At 40.3% G+C, this 25,496-nt stretch overlaps 1 protein-coding gene across 1 annotated transcript in view; it reads right to left on the reverse strand.

Moving 5' to 3' along the window:
• TXNRD1 (thioredoxin reductase 1) overlaps positions 1-25,496 on the reverse strand; it is a 154,387-nt gene that overhangs the window by 29,810 nt on the left and 99,081 nt on the right. The window contains exons 5-12 of the mRNA XM_077472116.1: positions 13,882-14,004; positions 13,727-13,799; positions 13,091-13,210; positions 9,819-9,961; positions 6,881-6,996; positions 5,097-5,322; positions 3,949-4,038; positions 352-428 (exon numbers count right to left, since the gene is read on the reverse strand). Coding sequence (XP_077328242.1) covers positions 352-428; positions 3,949-4,038; positions 5,097-5,322; positions 6,881-6,996; positions 9,819-9,961; positions 13,091-13,210; positions 13,727-13,799; positions 13,882-14,004 — 968 coding nt within the window. The remainder of the gene's footprint in view (positions 1-351; positions 429-3,948; positions 4,039-5,096; positions 5,323-6,880; positions 6,997-9,818; positions 9,962-13,090; positions 13,211-13,726; positions 13,800-13,881; positions 14,005-25,496) is intronic.

Genomic DNA, 25,496 nt, shown 5'->3' on the forward strand with positions numbered 1-25,496 from the left:
GTAGGAGATTAATTGGAAAATGTTATGAAAATTATTTCAAATAACAGCTATAGCACATCATTACAGGAACTTCTGAATAAGCACATGGAGGCAATCTTTCCCAGAATTGATTATTCTGTTTTCAGCAGACTTCTTTAGGGTTTGATCCATGTTTTTCAAGGTGACTGAACATGTCCCCCACTCCACATCATGCTGTAATCAGAACAATATTTGTCATGTTGTCATGTAGCAATGTCACTCAATCCCATGTGACTTGCATATAACCCCAGGATACCAACTGCTACTTAATGGCATGTATATCATTTATTTTATTATTAGCTACACAAGTACTTTTGCTAGTTTTTGCCATACTTTTCATTGATCTTTACTCCAGGTATATCCAAGCCAATTTTTCTTGTGCACGCATCTCTTCCAATTGCAAGTAACACCTGACAAGTATATATAATATCTCATTATTATTGTTGATAAAGAGCAGACATTTGTTTACAGATACATAACATAAAATATAAAATGAAAGCCTCACATAACAGATAGATAGAGATTATACCTCCAAAATAAATAGGGAATCCTAATTTCAGAATAAGGATATCATTATTAGAAAGCTCAGACAATTTCTGTACAATTTATGTAGCAACCAATCAGATCCAAGATACACTATTAGTTGGGAAATTGAAAATAACTTCTAAATGGCTTCCGAGGAAAGTAGCCCTATTCTTTTTTTTCCTTTTAAAGGATCATTTGCTGTATTAAAAACATTTACTACCTGTTGGACTTTTATCTATACCAAATGTCTAATAAGTTAAATATCTGTAATAGAGCTCCCTGTTTGTGCACACATACAGGGGCTGATAACGACATATTCATTAGCACAGAAACATGTGTGCTTGAAATACTTAACAAGGTTAAAGGGAAGTTTCAGTGTATAATGGCTCATTTCCATCACCAGCTGCATTATACCCCCTAAAAAGATTATAGGGAAACTAGTTGCATTAATGCATCACATTGTTTCATTTTTTTCCCCCAACTTTATTATGTTACGTGACACTTCATTCATCTTTATTCACAGCTGCGGGTCACTGCATCTTAACATGCTGCGCTGAAAAAAGTACAGCACTTCAAACTTTTCTCAAAGCACACCATTACAGCTCTGGAGTGTCAACCGAATTAATGGGACATAAGGCAAATTGCCCTGGCTATGCTTTGATATTGTTTATCATGTTGTAATAGATATCATGGCAACTAATTGAAGTTATAAGATATCCATTGAATTCCACACCAGGAAGTCACTTCCCATTGTTATCTGCAGTTTAAAATCTCACGTTGTGTTATTGTCAGCCAACCTACTCAAAAATGACTGACTTTCTTAACTAATAAGTCACTTACATTGATTAACTGAATTTCATACAATACAGCATACACACAATAAATATATACCGTATATACTCGAGTATAAGCCGAGATTTTCAGCCTCTTTTTTGAGGCTGAAAGTGCCCCCTCGGCTTATACTCGAGTCACCGCTGTCTGACTGCTCGATCAGCGTATCGAGCAGACAGACGGCGGACATTAAAATTCAAAAGCCGCGCCTCCTTCTCCGCCTCCGCCTGTGATAGGCGGAACACTGAATTTCCCAGCAGTCAGTGTTCCGCCTATCACGGACATCTGTTCATTCTCATACTACGGACGAGTATGAGAGGATGTCCGTGATAGGCGGAACACAGGCTGCTGGGAAATTGAGTGTTCCGCCTATCACAGGCGGAGGACGGAGGCGCAGCTTTTGAATCGTAGAATGGCCGCCGAGAAGAGCGGCGATCCATCGGCACGACACGGGACGGAGGAGGCACGGGACAGAGGAGGCACGGGACACCGGAAGGCACGGGACAGAGGAGGCACGGGACAGAGGAGGCTCGGGACGACGGCGGCTCGGGACGGAGGCTTGGGACACAGGTAGGCTGGACACACACACAAGGCTGCACGGACACACACACACACACACACACACACACACACACACACACAGGGATGGATGGATGGATGGATGGATACACACACACACACACACACACACAGGGATGGATGGATGGATGAATACACACACACACACACACACACACACACACACACACACACACACACACACACACACAGGGATGGATGGATGGATGGATGGATACACACACACACACACACACACACAGGGATGGATGGATGGATGAATACACACACACACACACACACACACACACACACACACAGGGATGGATGGATACACACACAGGGATGGATGGACGGACACACAGGGATGGATGGATGGATGGATGGATGGACACACACACAGGGATGGATGGACGGACACACACACAGGGATGGACGGACACACAGGGATGGACAGCCATGTCTCACCCTCGGCTTATACACGAGTCAATAAGTTTTCCAGTTTTTTGGGGGTAAATTGGGGGCCTCGGCTTATATTCGGGTCGGCCTATACTCGAGTATATACGGTAATCAAATATAATATTTATTAAAAAAAATCAATAAAAAGAAACATTATCCAAATAAGTTAAGATGCAAATTCAATAATTGTGTAGTCACAATTGACACACAATACTATACCAAATAAGTCCAAAAACTGAATTTAAAGATGAATGACAAATGCACAGTAATTGATTCATCAGTGGGAACCCATAACAACCATAAAAATATGCTAATATTCATATGGTCGATTAATTGCTGGTCTGTGAGAGATCAAGGATCTCAAGCTTGCAGAACAATAAATATTTGGGTTGTTTTTGGGAAGAAGGGGATGGTCTAATTTCTGAATTTTTTAATGTATGAGATTCAAGACAGAAATGGTCTACCCAGAACTGGAACACAAAGTATAGGAGTAAGTCTCTGTCAGCAAGGCATTATCAGTCTTTTTAGTCCCCCAAAAGCAGTATTTTAGTTATAGGTGAAATCTGGTAATTGGATGCATCATTTACAGATGGCGAGGATGCGTTTTATCACCTCCTTTTTTTTAACCCCTTACACCCAGAATTGCAATGCATGTGTAACCAGGCACCCCCATTCAGCTGAAGCAGGCAGGCCTTAGCCCCTGGTTTTTCTAATTGTCAAGAGTAAGCCCCCATACACACAGTCGGACATTCCGACGGAAAATGTCCGATCGGACCGTGTTGTCAGATAATCCAACCATGTGTGGGCTCCATCTGACTTTTTCTGTCGGAATGTCCGACCAACAAAGTTTGAGAGCTGGGTATAAAATTTTCCGACAGCATGATCCTATCGGACTTTGTCCGATTGTTTGTAGAGAATTCCGATTGGACAAAGTGCCACGCATGCTCAGATCAAATTAGGAGACCAAAGCTATCAGTTACTAGCCCGAACGTAGTTCCGTCTTAACGAACTAACGTCATCACTTTCCGAACGATCAAATTTTCTGACAACTTTGTCCGACCGTGTGTATGCAACACCAGTTTCGGACAAAATCCGTCTGAAAAATCGGTCAGATTTTGTGGTCGGATTTTCCGACCGCGTGTACGGGGGCTTAGATTTCTCTGCCATAATTCCCAACTCTGTTTCTGCCCACTTAGGAGGTGTGCAAAACTATGAATTTGAGCAGAGAAATACAGTCTTTGAAAGATCAAAGACAGTATCAGATGGTTTAGCTCTCCAGCACTAGTATCTAAAAAGAATCCGTTTTGGTTGGACTGACAGTTTAACTATAAAACATTTTATGATGAGACTGCATAAATAGTATGTTGGCCTAGAAACTTCATCTGAATTAGCATGTCATGCAAAATATAGTCCACTGTAATGATATATTTGACATTCTCTGTAAGAAAAAATACTGATATATGTAACTGTCATCATTACAAAGACTTCTGGATAGTATTGAAGGGATGTCATTATTCAGTAATTGGGAAAGATAATTATGGCGGGTTTAGTACTCACTGTATTGTATTCTTCAACAATCTCTTTACCGTCAGCTGACTGAGATGTCACTTTTAGCCTCCCAGGTGCTCCTACTTCTATCTGCTCTATCTGCCAGAAGAAGATAACAAGATATCATATGCAAGCATAATGACATAAAAAGTAATCCCACACATATGAATGAATCACTGAACAAGTTATATATTAAATGAACAGTATTTTTGATGGCATCATTAAGTACCGTAATTAATTTAGTAATCTCCACTTAGGAAGAACTCCTTCTTTCTATAATTATTATCTATAATAATTCTTTCTATAATTAATGGTTAAAATTAGAAATGGTGAACAATAATAATATAATGAATTATATTTTACCATATGACGATGAACATTTTCATAATAAAACATCTAATTGGGTGCAAAAAACGTATACAAAGAAGAAAAGAGAAGAAAAGAACAAAAAAATACAAAAAATACAAAAACCAAAAACACAGCGCTGGGCATTTTAAACATAACATAGAAATTATAAACATAGATTGATTACCTAGAATGAAATCCATATATCAAATATTTAGTAAATTCAGACACATATACCAGTGATTATATCCAAATATTGACATTTGCTAAAAATATGTAGCATGGTCTTGAATCCTCTGCCTTTTAAGTTTCCTTATTAGTCAATCGGGCAATATTAAATGACCAATAGGAAGGTTTGGACTGTGGAAGGGGACAGGGTACAGTCACATCATTTAGCTGTGTATAGCTCGGAAACTACATATCATTCTGACATGTGGTTTTCTCTAAGGGTACCCGCTAATTATGCCACTTTCATTATAGGCTCAGATTAAATTGCCCAGGTTTGTGAAATTATACGTTTAAAAGCTTGAGTTGAAGGACTTTAGGCTTGTGTCTATGCCATCAGTTTGAGATGCTTCTGAGATCATTTGAAATTCTTTGATTATCAACAACTGATCTCCTTCTAACCAGAATGTCATCTGCTTCTAGACAGTTTTGCATTCCCATATACGCGTTTGGAAATGCAAAACCAGTTCAACATGAACAAAAGCCCATCACTACCCTAAAAGTATAATTACAGTTTTGACAGTTCATATACAAAACTATACAGTATCTTTACAGCTGTTCTACAAAGATAAGAATTTGGAAGGTACCTTTGCAGGCACATATTCTTTAATGAACTTGACTCCATGCTCTTCCATGTGTTCGCCAATTTTATTAGCCATTTCCTGGTCAAAACCTCTTAACAGAATGGAGCGCACCATTACAGTGACATCCAGACCAAGTCCTGCTAGAAACCCAGCACACTCTAATGCCACATAGGAGGCACCGACCACAAGAGTCTTTCCTGGGCAATATGGCAAAGAAAAGAGGTCATCACTGAAATTAAACGGAAACAGAAAAGATTACTGTTGTATAATGTAAAAGAAAAAAAACACAAAAATAAATGTACACCTGAGAAGATTTTGCAATCCCATTAAAACTTAGGGTTAGTATCAACACTGTAATTTTCCCAAGTATAAGTGTGTGTATAGTCAAAACAATTTCTTTCCTTTAGATGGAGTAGAAAGGATTAGAACCTCTTTAAAGTTTGAATGGCTGTCTGTCGCCCCTGCTGGAATGACTTGCCCTGTTTGTCCTAGTGATAATTTTTTATTGAGACAGAAAGTAAAGGGAAAACCAAAATGTAACAGTTGTCTCAGGAACAAGATGTCAGGGCAGATGTTATTCCAGTAATAACTACTTAAGAGGTTAATTCTAGGGCTGTTACTTATTAAAATAATTTGATTAATCGATTTTTTTTTATTAATTATAACACACATACAGATCCAACTACTTTTAGCTGATCTCCTTGCATTGCAACCCTGCATTAGTCAGTGGTAAATGTGGTATACACTATATACAATCACCCGACACTAGTTAGTTTCCACAATCCATGACTTAACTTCACAGTTCACACAAATAAGTTTTAAATTCAAACTTCAGCACTGACGTAAGTAATTTTTTTTCCACAGTAGCATGACAATCCATCCACCTCCGGTCTAACTAATCACTCTCATCTTATGGCATGGACCCCTGTGCAAACAGATGGTCATGCAAGCGGGTATCAAAAGGGTTAACACGGACCATAAACTTCTCTCACATCTCCTTAGATCTCAGCAAGGATGCCAGGTCATGGGTAGAAAGAAAAGAAAAGAAGTGCTCACCGCTTAAGTATAAGATGACATTTTTGTGTTCAAACATAAACTACTCACATAAAGATGATAAAAACACCATGTAAAGCCGAGAATTATGTTAGTTCCGTAGGGCAGCAGCGGGTGACGTCATGCGTAGCTCCTCCCCCGTACTCGTTACGTTCAATCAGAACTTCAACGTCACCGGACTCCTCCCCCCTTCCCTTCGTTAGCAGACAGAGGCACTTGGAGAAGGGGGGAGGAGTCCAGTGACGTTGATGTCCTTGACGTCACCGGATCTCAGAGAGAACTCCCTGATAACCCAGAAGCTGACAGAGAGGTGAGTATCAATCAAAAGAATTTTGATCGATCAAAAAAATTTATCGATTAATCGAGGAATTAATCTTTAATTTCCACAGCCCTAGTTAATTCCCTTCACTTTGGAGAGATTTATGTTGCGTCTCCAGCACAGAGAGTGAAAGAAATCTCCTCAGCAAATATACCAGGGTTTTTAAACTTTCCAGATTCTATCTAAAATTAAAAATAAAAGTTTTGACTATACATATACTGCTTTATGACCATATTTAAGGTCCTATTGTATACACAAGTTAAATATTATCATTTATGTATGGACAATCACGCAAATACCATAAGAATGCCACAAGACTCTACATAACCCTATATTTTATTTATCAAGTATTGCTCAGTACACGTTGGATCACAAAAACATGTATGAAACAAACAAAAATCATCGAGGTTGGTACCTGGTAATACAGTATTCTTTGTCTCCAGGTATTCCAGGGTAGCGTGGTCTTTCTCCTGTAGCTATGAGAAATGTATTTGCAGTATAATATTTCACTCTTCCTTTTGGATTTGTTGACTGCAGAACAAAATTGGTATTTTAAGGAAAACATGAAATACATATTAAAAAGAGACCTATCCAGGGGCAGACTGACCATTGGGCCACTCGGGCACTGCCCGAGGGCCCCATGCCACTAGGGGGCCCCATCAGGGTTGCCAGCCTCAGTAAACCCAGGGACAGTATGTAAAAATCTGTTTTTTTTTACATCTGTCTCTGAAATGTCCCTTACTGACATCCGTTTGGTCTAAAAATCCAGAGATTATAGCTGCCCCGCCTCTCCAGTACCTTCCTTCCCAGCCAATAGAAATATGTGACCCCATAATCTCTGATTGCCTGGGGGCCCCATAATCTCCTATTGCCCGGGGGCCCCATGAGTTGTCAGTCCGCCCCTGGACCTATCGTCACATAAACATGAACGTTGCCATTGCTTACTTCCTTTTCTGCATATGGGTCAGTGAATGAATGTATAAGTAAGAGGGTCAGCATTACAGCCAAGCCATAAGCATGTTCATAAAGAGCAGTGTGACAGTGTTAGGCTCTGCTACTCTGCGAGTATTGAGAAAGGTAAAATAGGGTTCACACTAATGCAGAGTGAGGGGCTCTGGATTATTTTGTCTGAGCGGAGAAGACTTGATGGGGCAATGCCTTCAATCCTGTGTCCAGGCCTTCCTGGAGACCTGCAGGCTGTGTGAGTGGGCAGGTGTGCACACTCTTTATAAGCAAGGACTTGACTGTAGCTCAGGGCTCCTGTCAGGAGGCAGCTGTGTGCTACATTCAGGAGACTCCCATTAGGAAAGGTGCTCTACTGAGGAGACAGCACTCTATGTTGGAGGAGAAATTCCTTACCCCACAGGACTGAAAGAGTCAGGTTAGCTAAGCGAGTCTGGAGGACTGGGAGAGCTGAAGTGGAAAATCCTGATGTACTGTAAAGGGCTTTGCTTTTCTTTAAGTTTGTGTAAAAACAAAACAAAAAAAAAACTGGGCTGACAACCCCTAAAACCACAATTTTGACTGACGTGGACTCACTACAAATGCTTCTACCACTGAGCTGAATTGCCCCAATATCACAGCAGTCAGCAAGGTTGGAATGCATTTGTTTTCATGACAAGTTTTCTTTAAGCTGTGCAAAAAAACACTTGATGGTTAGACATGTAAACACAATCCAAGCATCTAATAATGGGGGTTATTTACTAAAGGAAAATCCACTTTGCACTGAAAGTGCACTTGAAATTGCACTGAAAGTGCCCTCGGAAGTAAAGTCGCTGTAGATCAAAGGGGGACATGCAAGGAAAATAAACAGCATTTTAGCTTGCACATGATTGGATGATAAAATCAGCAGAGCTTCCATTCATTTTAGATCTACCCCTTAGATTTAAAGCGACTGCAATTCCAACTGCACTTTTAGTGCACTTTCAAGTGCACTTGCAGTGCAAAGTGGATTTGCCTTTTGTAATTATCCCCCAATGTCTTATCACACAGATTCAACCCTAAACATGAAGCCTTCAGTTACATAAGTAGTATTCATGTTTACACCGTGAGAATAGCTAGTGGGGAGGCACAGCACCTACACTACCATGACTTTTCTCTGTAAAGACAATATTCATCAGACAAGGAAATCTACCATGTCCAATTGCTTCTTCTCCTAAAATATGTTGGCTGGGAATGTTGCTCACACACATGAGATCATCTCTTAGCCCCATTCACACTGGAGCGTAGCGTTTTCAGGCAGAAAGTCACGCGATTTTGAACCCTCTCCATAGAGAATAATTGATTTTTTTCCCCTCTTAGCTTCAAGCTTCAAGCTACATGTGAATGGGTCCTTAATCTGGACATGATACTATCATTCCATGTCCATAGGCACCTTTCCATTGCCTAAAAACAGTTTCATGACAGAACAGCACATTTCTTGAACAGAGAAAAAGTATTAATTATAATGTTTAGTACAGTGATGAATGGTTAGGTTCGCTGCTTTTTTTTGCTCCATCACCATTGGGGAGATTTCTTCGGAGTTCCTTTCCCATTGACATATTACAATGGCTATAGGCAGGAGAATGTGGTAGTTCAGAATGTGTGATTAGACATTCAGATGCTTAGAATCTTATGCCTGGCAGTAATCAGATATGCCTGATGTTAACTGTTCATCTCTATTTTACCAGCAAAATTAACAGAACATCAAATGAAACAATCCAACAAATATGTCCGCTAGTGATGCCTATGCCTGTTTTCTGTATTAATCCAAAATGACAATCTATGCACCTTACACTGGGTAAATAATTCACAGTAATGCCGCGTACACACGAGCGGACTGTATGGCGTACTTAGTCCGTCGAAACACACGAAACACATGTGTGGGCTTCAGTGGACTTTTTCAGCATGCAGTCCGGCGTACTAAGAATTTCGGATTTTTCGAAATTCTGTCCGTCGTACTTTGGTTTCAGCGGACAATCCGCTCGTCAGTATGCTAGTTCGACGGACTAAGAATGGCGCATGCCCAGAAAGGATTTACACGGCGGAAGGGTGCTTTGCTGTGTCTTGGACTTCCTATTTCTAGTCCCGTCGTACGTACTGTACACGTCATCGCGCAAGCTTTCGACGGACTGTTTGTGCATCCGTGTGTGGTCAAGTCCGTTCAGTCGAAAGTACGACGGACTGTCCGTCGGATTGCATGACGAACTAAGTACGCCATACAGTCCGCTCGTGTGTACGTGGCATTACACTGAACACAATCATATTGCGTGATAATCTCTAAGTTTATATGGCAGGCATTATACGTAAGCCATCGCTATATGTAGTAGTAATACAGCCTAATCTATCTTTAAAAAGCAAGTAAAATTCAATACCTTAATCTTGTGTGCTTCCACAAACTCTCCAAAACCATTTTCATATTCCACATGGTTTTGTATGAGTGACACCCTGTAGTTCCAGTTCAGAGAGCGAATCTGGCTCTGGATTGACTTTGTCATCCTCTCCCAATTGTGTTGCACTGGTAATAGAGAGAAAAAGGGACATTTTATATTGTATAAACAGCTAGTTAAATACTCAGAAATCCTATGTATATCAAAATGATACTCTAGAAAGGTGCCGTACATTTTTAGTACATACATAATTAGAATAATTACTGTAAAGTTTACCTATGATTCATTTTTTTTATGTGAATCAGTTTTAATTGCTTGCTGTGCCATATTTTTTGAAGATATAGGTTTGTAAATGTTTCCACTATTGGTGCTCTCTATGTCAGACAGTGCAATCAGCAGTTTTGCTAAATCGCTACTGACTAATGACAGCCAAATGAATAACAGGTTGCAATTTTATTGCTTTCAGTGAGTCAATGTGATTCTCAGCTGACCTATAGACCAGATACAAAACAGCAACTGCTAAGAGGGACAGCATGCACATATGGCTATCGAGGGGAGCAGTTATCAGTGGGACAGGAAGACAGAAAGTAATAATAACCTCTTTTTTTTCCCACTGTAGAAAGATCACTTCCAGTGTTGGTCACTCCATTAGGGGCACAGGGGCGCTGCCCCCTAATCCATGTGTCCCCCGCCCCTAATCTATATGCAGGGTGCCAGACGCATGGATTTCAATGGGGTTATTTTTTCTAAGCACATAATTAGAGCCTGAGGCTATAATTGGCTTCAAAAAAGGGTGGGTCCAGGGCGTAGATCGATTCTCCTCCCGACCAATCAGGAAGCGGGTTCTGAGACCCGATCAGCCAGGGAGTCTTAGAACTCACGACCAATCGGGTCTCAGGGGACTCACTTCCTGTTCAGAAGAGCCTGAGGCTCTAATAGGCTTCAAAAAGGGGTAGGCTCAGGGCACATAGCACTGCACCCTGAGCCTACCCAGTTGTGTGACAATAGCGAATTAATATTCACTATTGTCTTACTGATTCTCCACTAAGAGTCTCCAAAACTACGGCCCTCCAGCTGCTGCAAAATGACACGTCCCATGAGGCATTGTAAACCTTTGACATTCACAGACATGATGAGGCATGATGGGAATTGTAGTTCCTGAACAACTGGAGAACCATAGTTTGGAGACCCCTGCCATTATTGTTTAACATGAATTAAAATTATATACTGAACAGTTTTACAAGCTATTAAGTTAATCAATACAAAGTTATAACTAAAAGCCCAGGCTGATAAAAATAGAAGTTGGATTATTATACAAGAGACAAGCTGATAGTGTTTCTAGGCCTAATAACAGCCATTATTCTGTCTAGGGACATATAACCTAAACAGGATAAGTCCAGATCTGAACCCCATGCTAATTTGAACTTCAGAAACAATGTGCCCATCATCAGCATAAGAGATTCACAAAATAACAATTCTCTGTTTCCTTGTTGCTAAATCAGTGAAGTGTAAAAAGAAAGGATGCAGGTAATCGCTTCAAACAATTCTGTATGATTCTATGTAATCTCCATAAATGGTCATGATATCGTTGCCAACATTGATGTGGATGCTTCCAAAAATAATTCAGTAATTGTATGTTATGGTGTAACTATTGTTTTGCTATTAATTATCACCTGTTTATGATAAGTAATGTATATGCTAAGTAAAAGATACATTAGAGGCAAGCAGTCATGGAAATAACATAAGCCCATAATATAATGTAAAAAAAAAAGTACCGTATATACTCGAGTATAAGCCGAGATTTTCAGCCTCTTTTTTGAGGCTGAAAGTGCCCCCCTCGGCTTATACTCGAGTCATCGCTGTCTGCCCGCTCGATCAGCGTGTCGAGCAGACAGACAGCGGCCATTCTATTCAAAAGCCGCGCCTCCGGCTCCGCCTTCGCCTGTGATAGGCGGAACACTGAATTTCCCAGCAGCCTGTGTTCCGCCTATCACGGACATCGTATCATCCTCGTACTACGGACGAGGATGATACGACGTCTGTGATAGGCGGAACACAGGCTGCTGGGAAATTCAGTGTTCCGCCTATCACAGGCGAAGGCGGCGGCGCAGCTTTTGAACTTTACAATGGCCGCCGACGAAGAGGGCACGGGATGGAGGCAAGGCAAGGCACGGCACGGCACGGGACGGGACGGGACGGGGGCAAGGCAAGGCACGACACGGGACGGATGCAAGGAGGCAAGGCACGGCACGGGACGGAGGCAAGGAGGCAAGGCACGGGACGGAGGCTCGGGACAAAGGTAGGCTGGACACACACACACACACACACACACACACACACACACACACACACACACACACACACACACACACACACACATGGATGGAGACACACACAGGGATGGATGGATGGATGGATGGAGACACACATACACAGGGATGGATGGATGGATGGATGGAGACACACACACACAGGGATGGATGGATGGATGGATGGAGACACACACACACAGGGATGGATGGATGGATGGACACACACACACACAGGGATGGATGGACGGACACACAGGGATGGACGGACACACAGGGATGGACGGACACACAGGGATGGACGGACACACAGGGATGGACGGACACACACACAGGGATGGACAGGCATGTCTCACCCTCGGCTTATACACGAGTCAATAAGTTTGCCAGTTTTTTTGGGGGTAAATTGGGGGCCTCGGCTTATATTCGGGTCGGCCTATACTCGAGTATATACGGTATATAGTAGGGGGCATCACATTTCTTTTTACAATAAAAATGTCAATTGTAACCAACTGAGTAGCACTTCAATGTAAAAAAACAATGATGAAAGTGTAGTGACCCAAAGCAACCAGACATATTTGTATTTAATTTATTAAAGGAAAATCAGTAAAAAAATATTCTTGGCTTATGGGTTACTGCATCTTGCTCCTTATCCTAACAAATTGTGGTTTACATGCAGTAGACATTTTAAAACAATGAGTATATCATTTTTTTAACTTGATTGCCTCTTTACTACAATGGAAAATACATACTTATCATAGATGCACAGTAATGATGTTAACAAATTCAATACTTCTGTGTTTTATTGGCACCAGGAATGACTGGGCATTCAGCTACTGGCATTTAAATTAATCCCTTCCCTCTCATCATGTTGTGCGGCCTCACTATGAGTAAGTGGAGCCAAGAGAATAAGTGCTGTTTAGGAACACTGCTTTATTAATGACATACCATTATCTTCAATTTGCCAGCCATATTTGTTTGAATCTTTCAAAGCTTGTCTCAGAAGAGCTGCTTGATGCATTAGCTTTTTGGGAATGCAGCCCACATTTACGCATGTGCCTCCAAGACCTATAAAAAGAGAAAATACATTACTGAAATGCAAAATGAATGCAGATTGTTATTTATTAAGAAATAAAAAACATCAGGAGCTTGTGCAAACCTATAACGCGGTGTAGTGAGCAAAGGTGTAGTGAAATCCTGCATATTTGTATACTATTATGTATAATTGTACGATAACATGTGTTTTTTATGAACTCTGAAGTGAACCACAAATAGAAATGGACTGTGCTATTGTAATGCCAACATCCTACCTATTAGGAATCTATTTATCAGTTTTTTTACATAAGATTTACACAACTTTCACCCCGGATTTACAAATTTTTCTGAGTTAGAAAAATGTGTGAACCTTGTGTCAAAACATTTATAAATAGATCCCTAAGTTTCATCTGAACTGATTTGTTGTGTAATTTTTATAGGTTTTCTAGCTGCCACTAGTAGATAAATTTGGAAAATGATTTTGAATACTACAGATAAACTTAGAAGGCAAATAATTAGCTTATGTTTAAATAGTCCTTTCCATCTTACCCCATTTGGTTCCTACAGGAGATGGGATAACGTAATCCAACACCAACACTTTCTTGCCATACTTTGCAGCCTCCTAAATAACAACAAATTTAAGCTTTTTTAGTGTTCTCCTTCCACTAAATATATCTATACAAATATATTTTTGATGTTTTTACCTTAGAAGCTGCTAGACCTCCAGAGCCTCCACCAATAACGATGAGGTCAAAATCATAGGTATCCACTTTGGGTTTATCTTCCTTACCTTCCAGCAGTTTCTGGAAAAGACCATCCTTAGACAACTGAAATATTAATAATTGTAGCTCTGGTTAGTGTAGTCATACTTTGTCAAAAAATCTGAAAACATCATTCAAGGAAAGGTAGCACTTCTTCTTGGCTATACTTCTTAAAACGTATTTACACCAGAAAATATAGCATTACCTATATCAGTGATGGCGAACCTTGGCACCCCAGATGTTTTGGAACTACATTTCCCATGATGCTCAACTACACTGCAGAGTGCATGAGCATCATGGGAAATGTAGTTCCAAAACATCAGGGATGCCAAGGTTCGCCATCACTGACCTATATCAACCTCTTCAGGCAATAAGGTTTTTATACGTGTCTCTGACCCCATCGTAGAGATTGTATAGTCCTGACAGCACACATAAATGCTTGTAGCAACAGAATGGAATTCCAAAGTTGACAGCACTTCTTTAGTAAGAAAAATCTCTTTATTACAACATCATTTGATTCCCCCACTTGGGCCAGGTGCTTTCATCAAGGTGCATGTAAACTCCCCATTTTGGAGATCTCACCTCATTCTCAGTCACAGGAACAAGAAGACACAGACAGTAATAATAACCCAAGGTTTCCCTCCCTACTGTGTCCCAAAACTTAAAAAAAAAAGCTTTGCCTGGAGTTGGGATGAGGAATTATGCCTGATATGGAAAGACTGGCTGTCTCCCTTGAATATATTCTGTAACCAAAGATTGATATGCATTCTTCTTTTACTGGGTGAAATGGGGGTATTTTGTAGAACAGTACAGAAACAATCACTGATAACAGTGAACAGGTGACAATTCCTATCATAGTTTAGTTTGGGTTGAATTTTTGGGTTATGACCATTTTTATAAGTATCAATCAAGAGAATCAGTTATTTTTTTGTAATTTTTTGACAAGGCAGCTAATGTGCTGTCAGCCCTGTCTGTTTACACCTACAAGTATTAGGTAGGTACCTAAAGAGTCCTGTTCTCTTAAGCATCAGAAACCACTACTTTGAAGAGATGTAACTTTTTGGTGGGTACACCCTCTAAAGCTACCCCCTAATGATGAAGGTGATTTGGGTAAGTATTGCAATGCTAATACTATGCATTCATGCCTGCTGTATCATGCTAATAGCATCAAGAAGAGATGTGTAAACTATTTAAAAAAAAACTTTTAAGGCCTCCTTTGAATACACAACCAAACTTGTGTGAAAAACGAAGACTGTAAGCTGTAAAGTAGAAAGATTCACTACTTCAACTTCCACATATAGTTATTGATGAGTGTTGCTGGGGAAATATCCCTCGTCAATGTTGTCACATGGACATGAAATAAGATGAAATCACCCCAATGGGGCAACAGTTACTAATAAAAGCAAATGTTCTAATTCTTCCCCACTATCTTCAAAATAATATACTGTATAGCAGCAGTGTGCATATTCATTAACAAATGAAATGCCTACCTAGTACTTAATATGTTGCAAAACAGTTAATTATATTAGTCACTCTAACTTGATCAGATGGGCTCACAATATATGCAAGGAAGCATGAATTTATTATCTGACTCATCCATATTCCGGTTCTGCTTATTTAAGCTGCCACATGTGGGAAAATCCCAGCACCTTACGCATCACTTTCCAGACTGAAGGAACCTCTCCTGCTTTTTTTGGGTGTGTCAGCATTATTACTGTACTTCTCAGAAATAAGTTGGAATGTTTTTTCAATACAGATAAAATACTATTTCGTGCCATTCACGTGATCATCAAATGACAATTGTTATTAAAATGTCTATTTGCAAGTACTGACGTTTGGTACTGACGTTTGGTACTGACGTGTTAACGTTATCTATAGTTCAGAGAGGTGACCAACTTGGCTGACTGCCTTGTTTTCATTATAAAATATAGCTATTCTGGGCTTACCTCGTGTGCCTTTTTTTAAATGGAACAGTAATATCTGAGAAAAAAATGTTAGCATGCTGTTAATACAGACATACTGGAACTGTAACAACCATTTTCACATACTATACTGTAATTAATAGTTCTTCCACTAGGTGACAGCATTTATTGCTTGTATAATATAGTGTTCTTAGTGGAACTACGCGGTTATAATTTAATTTCCTGTTTCTGTTGTCTCCAATAAAATAGGAAGACACAACTATGTGTCCAGCACCATTTGACTGATAAGAGTCATATCTGCAGCAGCTTTCAATCGAATAGCAGTGTCCTGTATATAGTAGTTCTAAATCTAAACCCTTCCTGGAGGTCATTTAGTTTGCTAAATCGCTGTGTATAATAAACAATTACTCTGAGCTGATTTACGAAAAGTGACAATGGTGGACCATGGCTGTGTAAGATGTTTTGGAACGATTGCTTTTAGTCTCCCCCAGGGGTGCATGTGAAAGGGTGACATCACGGGAGCACAATTAGAAAATAATGCCATCCTGCCATTTGTGTATGTGTGCTGTGGGGCAGGGAATGGCCTGGCCTGCACAGTTGGTTGGATTTAAAAAAACACGATTTGATTGTTTGGATAATGATGACTTCGAAAGCCAACCAAGTTCTTCTCTGGAATGTACCAATGCCAAAAATAAAAAATAAAAAAGAGAAAATTGTATCCCTCCCTGACACTAAATTGTCAGGTCACCCTTACAGGTCCAAAACACACTGATGATATGGCTCATGTGAGCCCACTCTTTTATAGAAAGGGGCTCAGCTATCCATTTCTTTTAATTATTGACTCTTGCAACTCAGCTGACCTGGGGCAAAGGCTATGCACTGCATTACAGGTTGTTCGCTATCTCTGCCAGTGAACCTGTAAACTATTCGGGAAAATGTTTCCAGTTCATGAACTTTGCAAATCCCAAGGAATTGCCATAGACCCATTCGTAATGGTGAGCCCAAACCTCATCCTTAACCCACATATGTTTTTATCAATTAATGTCTGTCAGTCTGTGTCTTTGACAGTCTAGTCTGCCCATCACCATCTGTTCATAAGTCTGTGTATGTAAGCCTTTGTAAATGCTAGGTTTGGTTTATTAGAAGTACACCCTGCACTAAATTATTAAAGCGCTGGTAAACTCTAATGCAGCGTACACACGACCAGACTTTTCAACGAACTATGTCTGATGGAATGAATCAGTCGGATATTACGATCGTGTATGGGCTCCAGCGAACTTTTTTTTCTCAAAAAGTCAGAAGGACCTAGAAATAAAACATGTTTCAAATCTTTCCGATGGACTCGAGTCCGATTGAAAAATCAGTTAGTCTGTATGCTAGTGCGAAGGATGAAAACCGACGATAGGGCAACTATTGGCTACTGGCTATGAACTTCCTTATTCTAGTCCGGTCATACGTCATCACGTTCGAATCCGTCCGACTTTGGTATGCTTGTGTGTGGTCAAGTCCGTTCATTCGGAAAGTCAGTCAGAACTCCGCCAAAAGTCCATCGGGAAGACCGTTGGACCTAGTCCGTCGAAAAGTCCAGTCGAGGGTACGCGGCATAACAATACATTTCTCTTATTTGCTCCATTTTGGTCTGGTAAATATACAATAGAAAGTTCTCAAACAAAACAATCAGAGCAGTCCTATAATGATACCCCAAAAAAAAAGATTCCTGCTAGAACATTATCCAGTGCTTTTCACTACACCTCACAAGTATGCAATAATCACATAAAATCACATAAAAGGAATATAAAATAATTATAATAAAAAAGCATAAAGTCCCATCTATAATGTCCTCTTATGTGTCCATCAAAATCCACCATCAATGTGCTGTAATAGTAATCTCTTCAGTTCCTCCAAACTCTAGGTGATACATGCATCCATTCCATATGCATCCAACATGCTCACCTTTTCTATTGGACCTCAATATAAATCGAGGCCTCAATGCACTTGTTGCCCCACAATAGGCTTTTAGTTATCTATGGCCGCAGGGTTTGAAACAATAACTGTTTTGCAAGGTATCAGCTTTACTCCATCTCAGGTAGGTATGTAAGTAAAATAAAATGGAACCAAAAATAGTGCTCTCTGTATAGAACTATTAAAAAAACTTCTCCAAGAATAAACTCACATTAAACAAGCACCCCAAGTGCTATGTGAATAAAATTATAAAGACTCATTTTATTAAAAAGCTCCTTAGTGGGTAAACTTACAAAAAAAAGCACCCCAAGTGTTATGTAAACAGCATTAAAAAGACATAGGTAACAGCACCCACAGTGCATCTAGCTCACCAGCTTCATCTTGGTTCCTGTATGCCTAACGCTCCCAGTCAGAGCTTCATCAGTAGCTTTACATGGGAATGTAAAGCGTATAGGAACTGTGAGATACATTTACTGTGGTTGCTGTTACCTATGTCTTTTTAATGCTGTTTACATAGCACTTAGGGTACTTTTCATTATGAGTTTGTGAGTTTACCCATTTAGGAGCTTTTTAATAAACAAGTGCTATACAGAGAACACTATTTCTACTCATATTTATCGTACAGTACAGTACCTGAGGCGGAGTGAAGCTGGTGAAGAGACAGAGAAGAACAGAGTTCCATTTCTTATGGCTATAGATGTCTAGATTGCCCATGGTAGGGCAATAAGCACATTGAGACCTTGATTCATATTTATGTCAAATAAGAGAGGTGAGTATATTGAATGCACAAGGGGTGGATGCATATGTCACCTAGAGCAACTGAAAAGATCACAATTATAGCACATTGGTGATGGATTTTTTATGGACGCTTAGGAGGACATTGTAGATGGGACTTTATGTTTTTTAGGTTACAATTATTTTATGTTAATTTATGTGATTTCCCTGCATTTTATGTATTGCATACAACTAAAAGTATAAGTAAAATAGCTGTTCATCCAGCCAGCTGATACCTTCCTGTGGTCTATGCCTCTGGACTGATATCATTTTTCCCAGCTATCTCTGTGAACTGCAAAACACTTTCCCCTGTTATGGAGCAGATAGGGAGGGACAATGTAGTCCTAACATACTTCCGGTCCTAGGGAGACAGCACTGCTTAGTATCGTTGTCACATGACAGGAAATGTGTTAATGACAGGATTACCAGGTTACACTAAAATAAAATAAAAAGTGTGATCAAAGAAAACCAATGCAGCCACCACATCAAAGGACCCTAAGCTGCAACACTATATTTTTTTTGTTCTTGGATTTAGATATGTTTTAAAGGCATTATGATTTACAGAGCAATTTGTTTACCTTTATATATTCACTTTGCCTACAGCCTCATGCATTTACTGTATATTGCAAACAAACTTCCCGGATATAAAGCAGGCCATACATGGTTGAATTTCGAACAAATTTTCTGTTCAAAATCAGAAAGTTAATTTTTTTTGTGATCCAATGATGCCACCATTGATTTTCGAAATTCGGCCAACCAAGCCTTCAATTTCACCTCATGTTGCTACAGAAAAAAAAATTTGTGGCCGGGAATCTTCTTTTCTCTCCGTAAATATTCTTTTCTTACACATGCACATTTTTTTTTCTTATTACATTTCTCGCACGATTCTCCCATCATTTATTAGAAAATTGTTAATTTTTCAAAACATGTCTAACATGTCCGATTCCTCAAATTTGATTGCTGCACGAAAATCGGGCCTTGCTGTAGCCCACTAATGGTGCGAAATTAGTCTGAAAATTCTTAGATATGATTTTCGAAAGAAAATTCTTTCGAAATTTGAACCGTGTATGGCCGGCATTAATGGTACATTATTCCATACATAATGGAGACCTTTGTCCTGTGTCATGGTAACAAAATCTCGATTGTTCAGTATAACAATGGCACACTTTTGTACACCGCTGTACTAATTTACAGTGCTAGCAATTTCTGATCTATGACATGAAATGTAGCATTGTAGTATTGTAGCACCCTCCACCTTAGGTAGGTAGGTGCTAGAGTAGTGGGTTTATTTTGTACTGTCAGCGCAGGTAAATTTAGGCAGGCCTATGCTGTGAGCTAGGCTTGTTTGTTTTTGATCTGGGGGCAGGGGAGTAGTTTAGTGTAGCAGCAGGTGACTGACATGCCCTTCAGCTCTTGGGCATCTACTCTGGTTTTCAGAAGGTTATGGAAAAGAGGCAGGGCAGAGGGATGGAGTGACATGGGGTGCATGTGGGAGCCCTGACCAATCCCCAACTAGTACTGGCAGGGGGGCAGGAATCCTATATATACCCATGGTCAGCCTGCTGTGGGAGGAGTTGTTGGGTGGAAGAACTGGATGATGGAGTGTTAGACTGTCGTGGTCTAAAAAAAAAACCTTTTTGGGGGGTGACTTCAGGCCTGGAGCTCAGGAGCTCCGAGGGAGCCTCTCTCTACATGGTCATTGAGAGGTGTCCTGGAACAGAAGCAGGAAGAGGACAGTTGAGAGCACTGCCAGAAAGTCATTCAGGAGGGATCCATGTTGGGGTCGGTGAGTGAGAAGCACAGTTTGAAGCTCTGAGAGAGACATGCCAGGATTTGGATGTGGAGCCAGAGGGAGAGACTGTGGTGTTGTTTTGGAGTCAAGTCATTGCAGCCACGAGGGAGGGCAGGATTTGCATTGGACGTTCTGGGATCAGTAGTCCACCAAGTGTCGGTTAGCTTATTTATTCTTCTCAAGTAAAACGGTTGCTACCACAAAGGGGGCTGCAGACCCCTGCCTACAGTTCTTTCAGACAGTTTGACATAAACAAATGTTAACATAGTTAAGTTATAGTTAACAGCAGTAGCTATAAAACAGTAAAGCGTAAACGTCTACCTTAGCATTTGCATCCTGGACAAGAATTAAAGTGGTTGTAAACCCTTACAAACCACTTTGACCTACAGGTAAGCCTACATTAAGGCTTACCTGTAGGTCCAAGAAATATCTCCTAAACCTATAAGGTTTAGAAGATATTTTCAAAAAGACAGGCACCATTGTCTACGGCGCATGCGCCGTAGACAGCGGCGTGCAGTCGCACTGGGCATGCCGCTGCTAATGGTGATATGCCATTAGTGGCGGCTCCCATGCGCATGTGCGGGAGTGACGTCATCGCTGCTCCGGCGCTGTGAGTGGCCGGAGCAGTGATACCCGGAAGAAGATGGACGCTCTGTGCTACAGGGGACAGTTGAGACATTGCTGGCTCCTCTGTCAGGTAATGACACATAATAGGCTACTATGTGATGCATAGTAGCCCATTATGCTTTACCTTTACAGGGAGACAAAGAGGAAGTAAACCCATCAGGGTTTACTTCCTCTTTAACCTTGGACAAAGAATAAGAGAATAGTCTAGATTTAAAACAGAGGAAGGTCTTTTCACTGCAACTATTCTGCATTTCCTGTTATCTATACTTAGCTTTATTGATAAACCTATTTTACACTTCACTGCAATCAGGGCATATTGTTTGTGATACATTTAAGTAATCTGTTATGCCTGTCAGGTGCTGCAAATTTAAAGTAATTACTTTGGATGATGCCAAAGAATACACAAACAAATAAGATTACAGCCATTACAACTTACTTTGCTTTGAATGTCTAGCCTTCACTCCAGAAACTACTTGTACAGCCCATCGGTAAATTGTTATATTAGGGTGAATATGTAATAGGGAGAATGAAAAATGTATGTGCTCTCCATAGCAACCAATAAGATTTTAGTAGTCATTTTGCACTAAAGGAGGATAGAAAATATAATTTGGATGCTGGGATCTAATTTTACTGACTGTTTACTGAGACAAGGCTTTCCACTAAATTCGCCATAGCTGAGAATACTGAATTCAGTTATTGTGGCCTAAATGTATTGCAAGGCTTAAAGCTAAAGATAGCAGAATTGTAGTAGAGTAAATTAAAATATGATAATATACAGGCATAACCCACTTTTACGTACACAATGGGGTTTATTTACTAAAACTGAAAGTGCAAAATCAGGCTCCCCTCTGCATAGAAACCAATGAGATTCTAACCCCAGCTTGTTCAATTAAGCTTTGGCAATAAAACCTGGAAGCTCATTGGTTTCTATGCAGAAGTGAGCCTGATTTTTCACTTTCCAGCTATAGTGAATAAACCCCACTGTGTACTTAAAAGTGCCTGTATTGGTTTAGCCACTTAAGCCCTGGACCGTTTGGCTGGCCAAAGACCAGAGCACTTTTTGCGATTCGGCAATGAGACACTTTAACTGACAATTGCGACGCAGCTTCCAAACAAAATTGCTATAAAAAAATTGCTAATTGATAAATTTGCTATAATAAATATCCCCAAAAAATCTATAAAAAAACGTTTTTTTCCCTCAGTTTAGACCGATATATATTCTTCTACATATTTTTGGTAAAAAAAAACACAATAAGCGTTTATTGATTGGTTTGCGCAAAAATTATACCGTCTACAAAATAAAGGAATAGTTTTATGGCATTTTTAATAAAAAAAATTGTATTATTAGTAATGGCAGCGATCAGCAATTTTTATCGTGACTGCGACATTATGGTGGACAGATCAGACACTTTTGGCGCTATTTTGGGACCATTCACATTTATACAGAGATCAGATTAAAAATACATTGATTACTGTTTAAATGTGACTGGCAGCAAAGGGGTTAACCCCTAGGTGGCGCTGTAGGGGTTAAGTGTGTCCTAGTGAGTGATTGTAACTGTGGGGGGGGGGGGCTGTGGGTGACACGACACTGATCAGCGCTCTCGATTACAGGGAGCTGTGATCAGTGTCAGTGTCATTAGGCAGAATGGGGAAATGCTTGTTTACAATAGCATTTCCCTGATCTTCCTCTCCGCAAGACGATCACGGATATCCCCGCGGACATCGAGTCCGCGGGACCCGCGATCATGCTCACAGAGCTCCCGGCGGGTGCGCTCGAGCCCACAAGCTGCCTCTTAAAGAGCAACATACAGGTACGTTAATCTGCCTGTACGTGCCCTTCTGCCGCAGTATATCTGTGTGTGGGGGTCGGGAAGCGGTTAAGAATAAGCTTGACCTGTCCATTTTGAATTTTGTAGGTTTCATTGTATATTGCCTGTGCATTATACTGTATGTTCATATCAACTGGTTTCTAGTAGTTACATTCTTAATTGCTACACATGTGGAATTCCTTAAAGCTGAACTCCAGGAAAAAGCTAAATACACCACTTAAATACAGATATGGTTGCTGTTTACTTGTCAAAGGATTTGTAATTCTGTCCATCCAGTCCTGGCATTTACACAGCCCATATTCTGTTTGATGACCTGAGTTGTCTCTATTTCTTTTAAGACAAGGCCACCGGCTTGTGATTGGACAATGAATACATAGAAAGATACTGATAAATAAATATTTGTATTTTGTAAGCATATGTACTTGCAGAACACCTAAATGGCTAAAAGCGCTGCCCCTCCTTCTCCCAGTTTAGATTGCTGCTATACAGAGACTAACATCAAATCCTATTCAGATACCTGTATTTATGATAGTTGCATTAATTCTTCTAGGGTAACAGGAGCACATTAACTATTGTACTCCTGTGATGGGGGCAGAGCTTCAACAATTGTATCCCATGTCAGTGTGTTTTAGGTAGGATAAACTACCTAACTCCCCTACTACAGGTACAAACAACAAATAACATTGAAATATGTGGTATTGTTGTGATCATCAGGAGCTGGAGAATTTATTTTGGGTTGTTCTTTGATGGTAAGTTATGGTAAGAGCAAGTAACTATTTTGGGCCAGTTTTCTTTTAAAGGATAAGTTATTAAAAAAAAAACAAATAATAATAAGTGCACATTTTTGGTAGTTAAAATAATTGTGGATTATTAAATTTTTTCTGTAGGAGTCTGGAAAACATTGCACCTGTGATCAGCAAATTGCATATGCCATGCAGGACTCCTGCAGACAGTCAGTATAAGCTGTCTGCCTGTACATCAAATGGACAGGCAGTTGCACACTGACAGGAAGAATCAATGGACTACCAGAGTGCTCAACAGCGTCCTTGTAGTTCATTAAAGCGGGAGTCCACCGGGACACCGCGTTTTTTTTTTTTTTTTTAAAAGCCAGCAGCTACAAATACTGCAGCTGCTGACTTTTAAATAGTGACACTTACCTGTCCAGCGCGCCCGCGATGTCGGCACCCGAAGCCGATCGCTCGCTCGGCTGCCGGGTCCCGCCGCCATCTTGGGTATGGGAATCAGGAAATGGAGCCTTTCGGCTTCATTTCCCGGTTCCCTACTGCGCATGCGCGAGCCGCGCGGCGCAATCCGGACGGTCCCCGCTGCCTCTGGGAGCTGTGTGTTTCCCAGCAGGCAGCGGGGCACTTGCTGAAGGGGGCGGGCGCTGCGGAACGTACGCCCCGTTCCGCAGAGAGCTAGCCCGGAAGTGGGTGCAGTTACCTGGATTATCCAGGTAACTGCACCCCCCTCCCCCCTGAAAGGTGCCGATTGTGGCGCCGGAGGGGGGGGGATTCCGATGAGCGGAGGTCCATTTTAGGGTGGACCTCCGCTTTAAGAACTACAAGTTGATAGCCGCAAAGACTGTCGGTACTTGTAGTTTTCACATTCACAGAACTCTGTGAATGAGTGACGTGGCTGATGCATTTTTTTTATAATTGTAACAGTGAGCGTGGGAAGAAGATCCCCCACTCACTGTCACAGCGGTGGATCGGGCAGTGCGGGGGCCAGTGCTACAGTAACATGTTACTAAATATGGGTATAACATGTTAAGAAAGGTGAACTTATTCTGTCATAATAATAAGAAATCAGGAGATATCCGTTACCATTTACCACCAAATGAAAGCCCCATTTGTCCAGAAAAAAAAGGTAAAATTGATCTGGAAACACAAAGTAGTTGTGATCATATGTACGGTTTTACTTACATGTTTAACACATGTCAAGGTTGCAAAATTGGGTCTGGTGTGTTTTACCCTCAGTCATGAAGGGGTTAATAATGCATATCGTTTTCCTTTTTTTTCTATTTACAAGTCTACAGACACTGAGTAAAGGGTCAAAAGTATAATAAATAAAACATCTTTCAAACTTAATTATCTGGTTCATAAAATTATATTTTGCTCCTGGTATAAACAGCCTATCTTACATTAAAAAGAGGTGATTGACATTAGATGATGGTTGTTAGAAAATCATCAAATTAATGAAGAATCCCATGTGCAGCCATTATACTGAAACATTATGCTGATCACCAGAAAATATACAAGCAAACAGCTTTTTAGCTTTACATTCAGAAAGGTAAATCACAGGATAAAGGGTGATCAAGCTCAAGAGGGTTTTCATCTAACACAAGGGCCCTGAGGTTGCTTCTTAAAATTCTTTTCATCAGATACTATTACATTTCCAGTCCTGTGGTTGCTTGAGCCGCCAAAAATTAATTTTTGAAAAAGAATGCAATCAACCAGTCCCAAGTTTTACAGATGATGGCCAGCAAAATAATACTTCCCAGGATAAACTTAATAATAAAAAGTAAGTTTTTTTATTATTCATTTTCTATTGTATTGTTATTTATGTTGTATTATTTTATATATTTGTTATATTGTTTTACATAATTTTTGTATTGAGGGGGGCCATTCTGTGAAGGGTTCTCAGGGCAAT

The sequence above is a fragment of the Lithobates pipiens genome, unplaced genomic scaffold (assembly GCF_037356315.1).
Source record: "Lithobates pipiens isolate NorthernLeopardFrog02 unplaced genomic scaffold, aLitPip1_a1.2 Scaffold_8, whole genome shotgun sequence".
Classification (NCBI taxonomy): domain Eukaryota; kingdom Metazoa; phylum Chordata; class Amphibia; order Anura; family Ranidae; genus Lithobates; species Lithobates pipiens.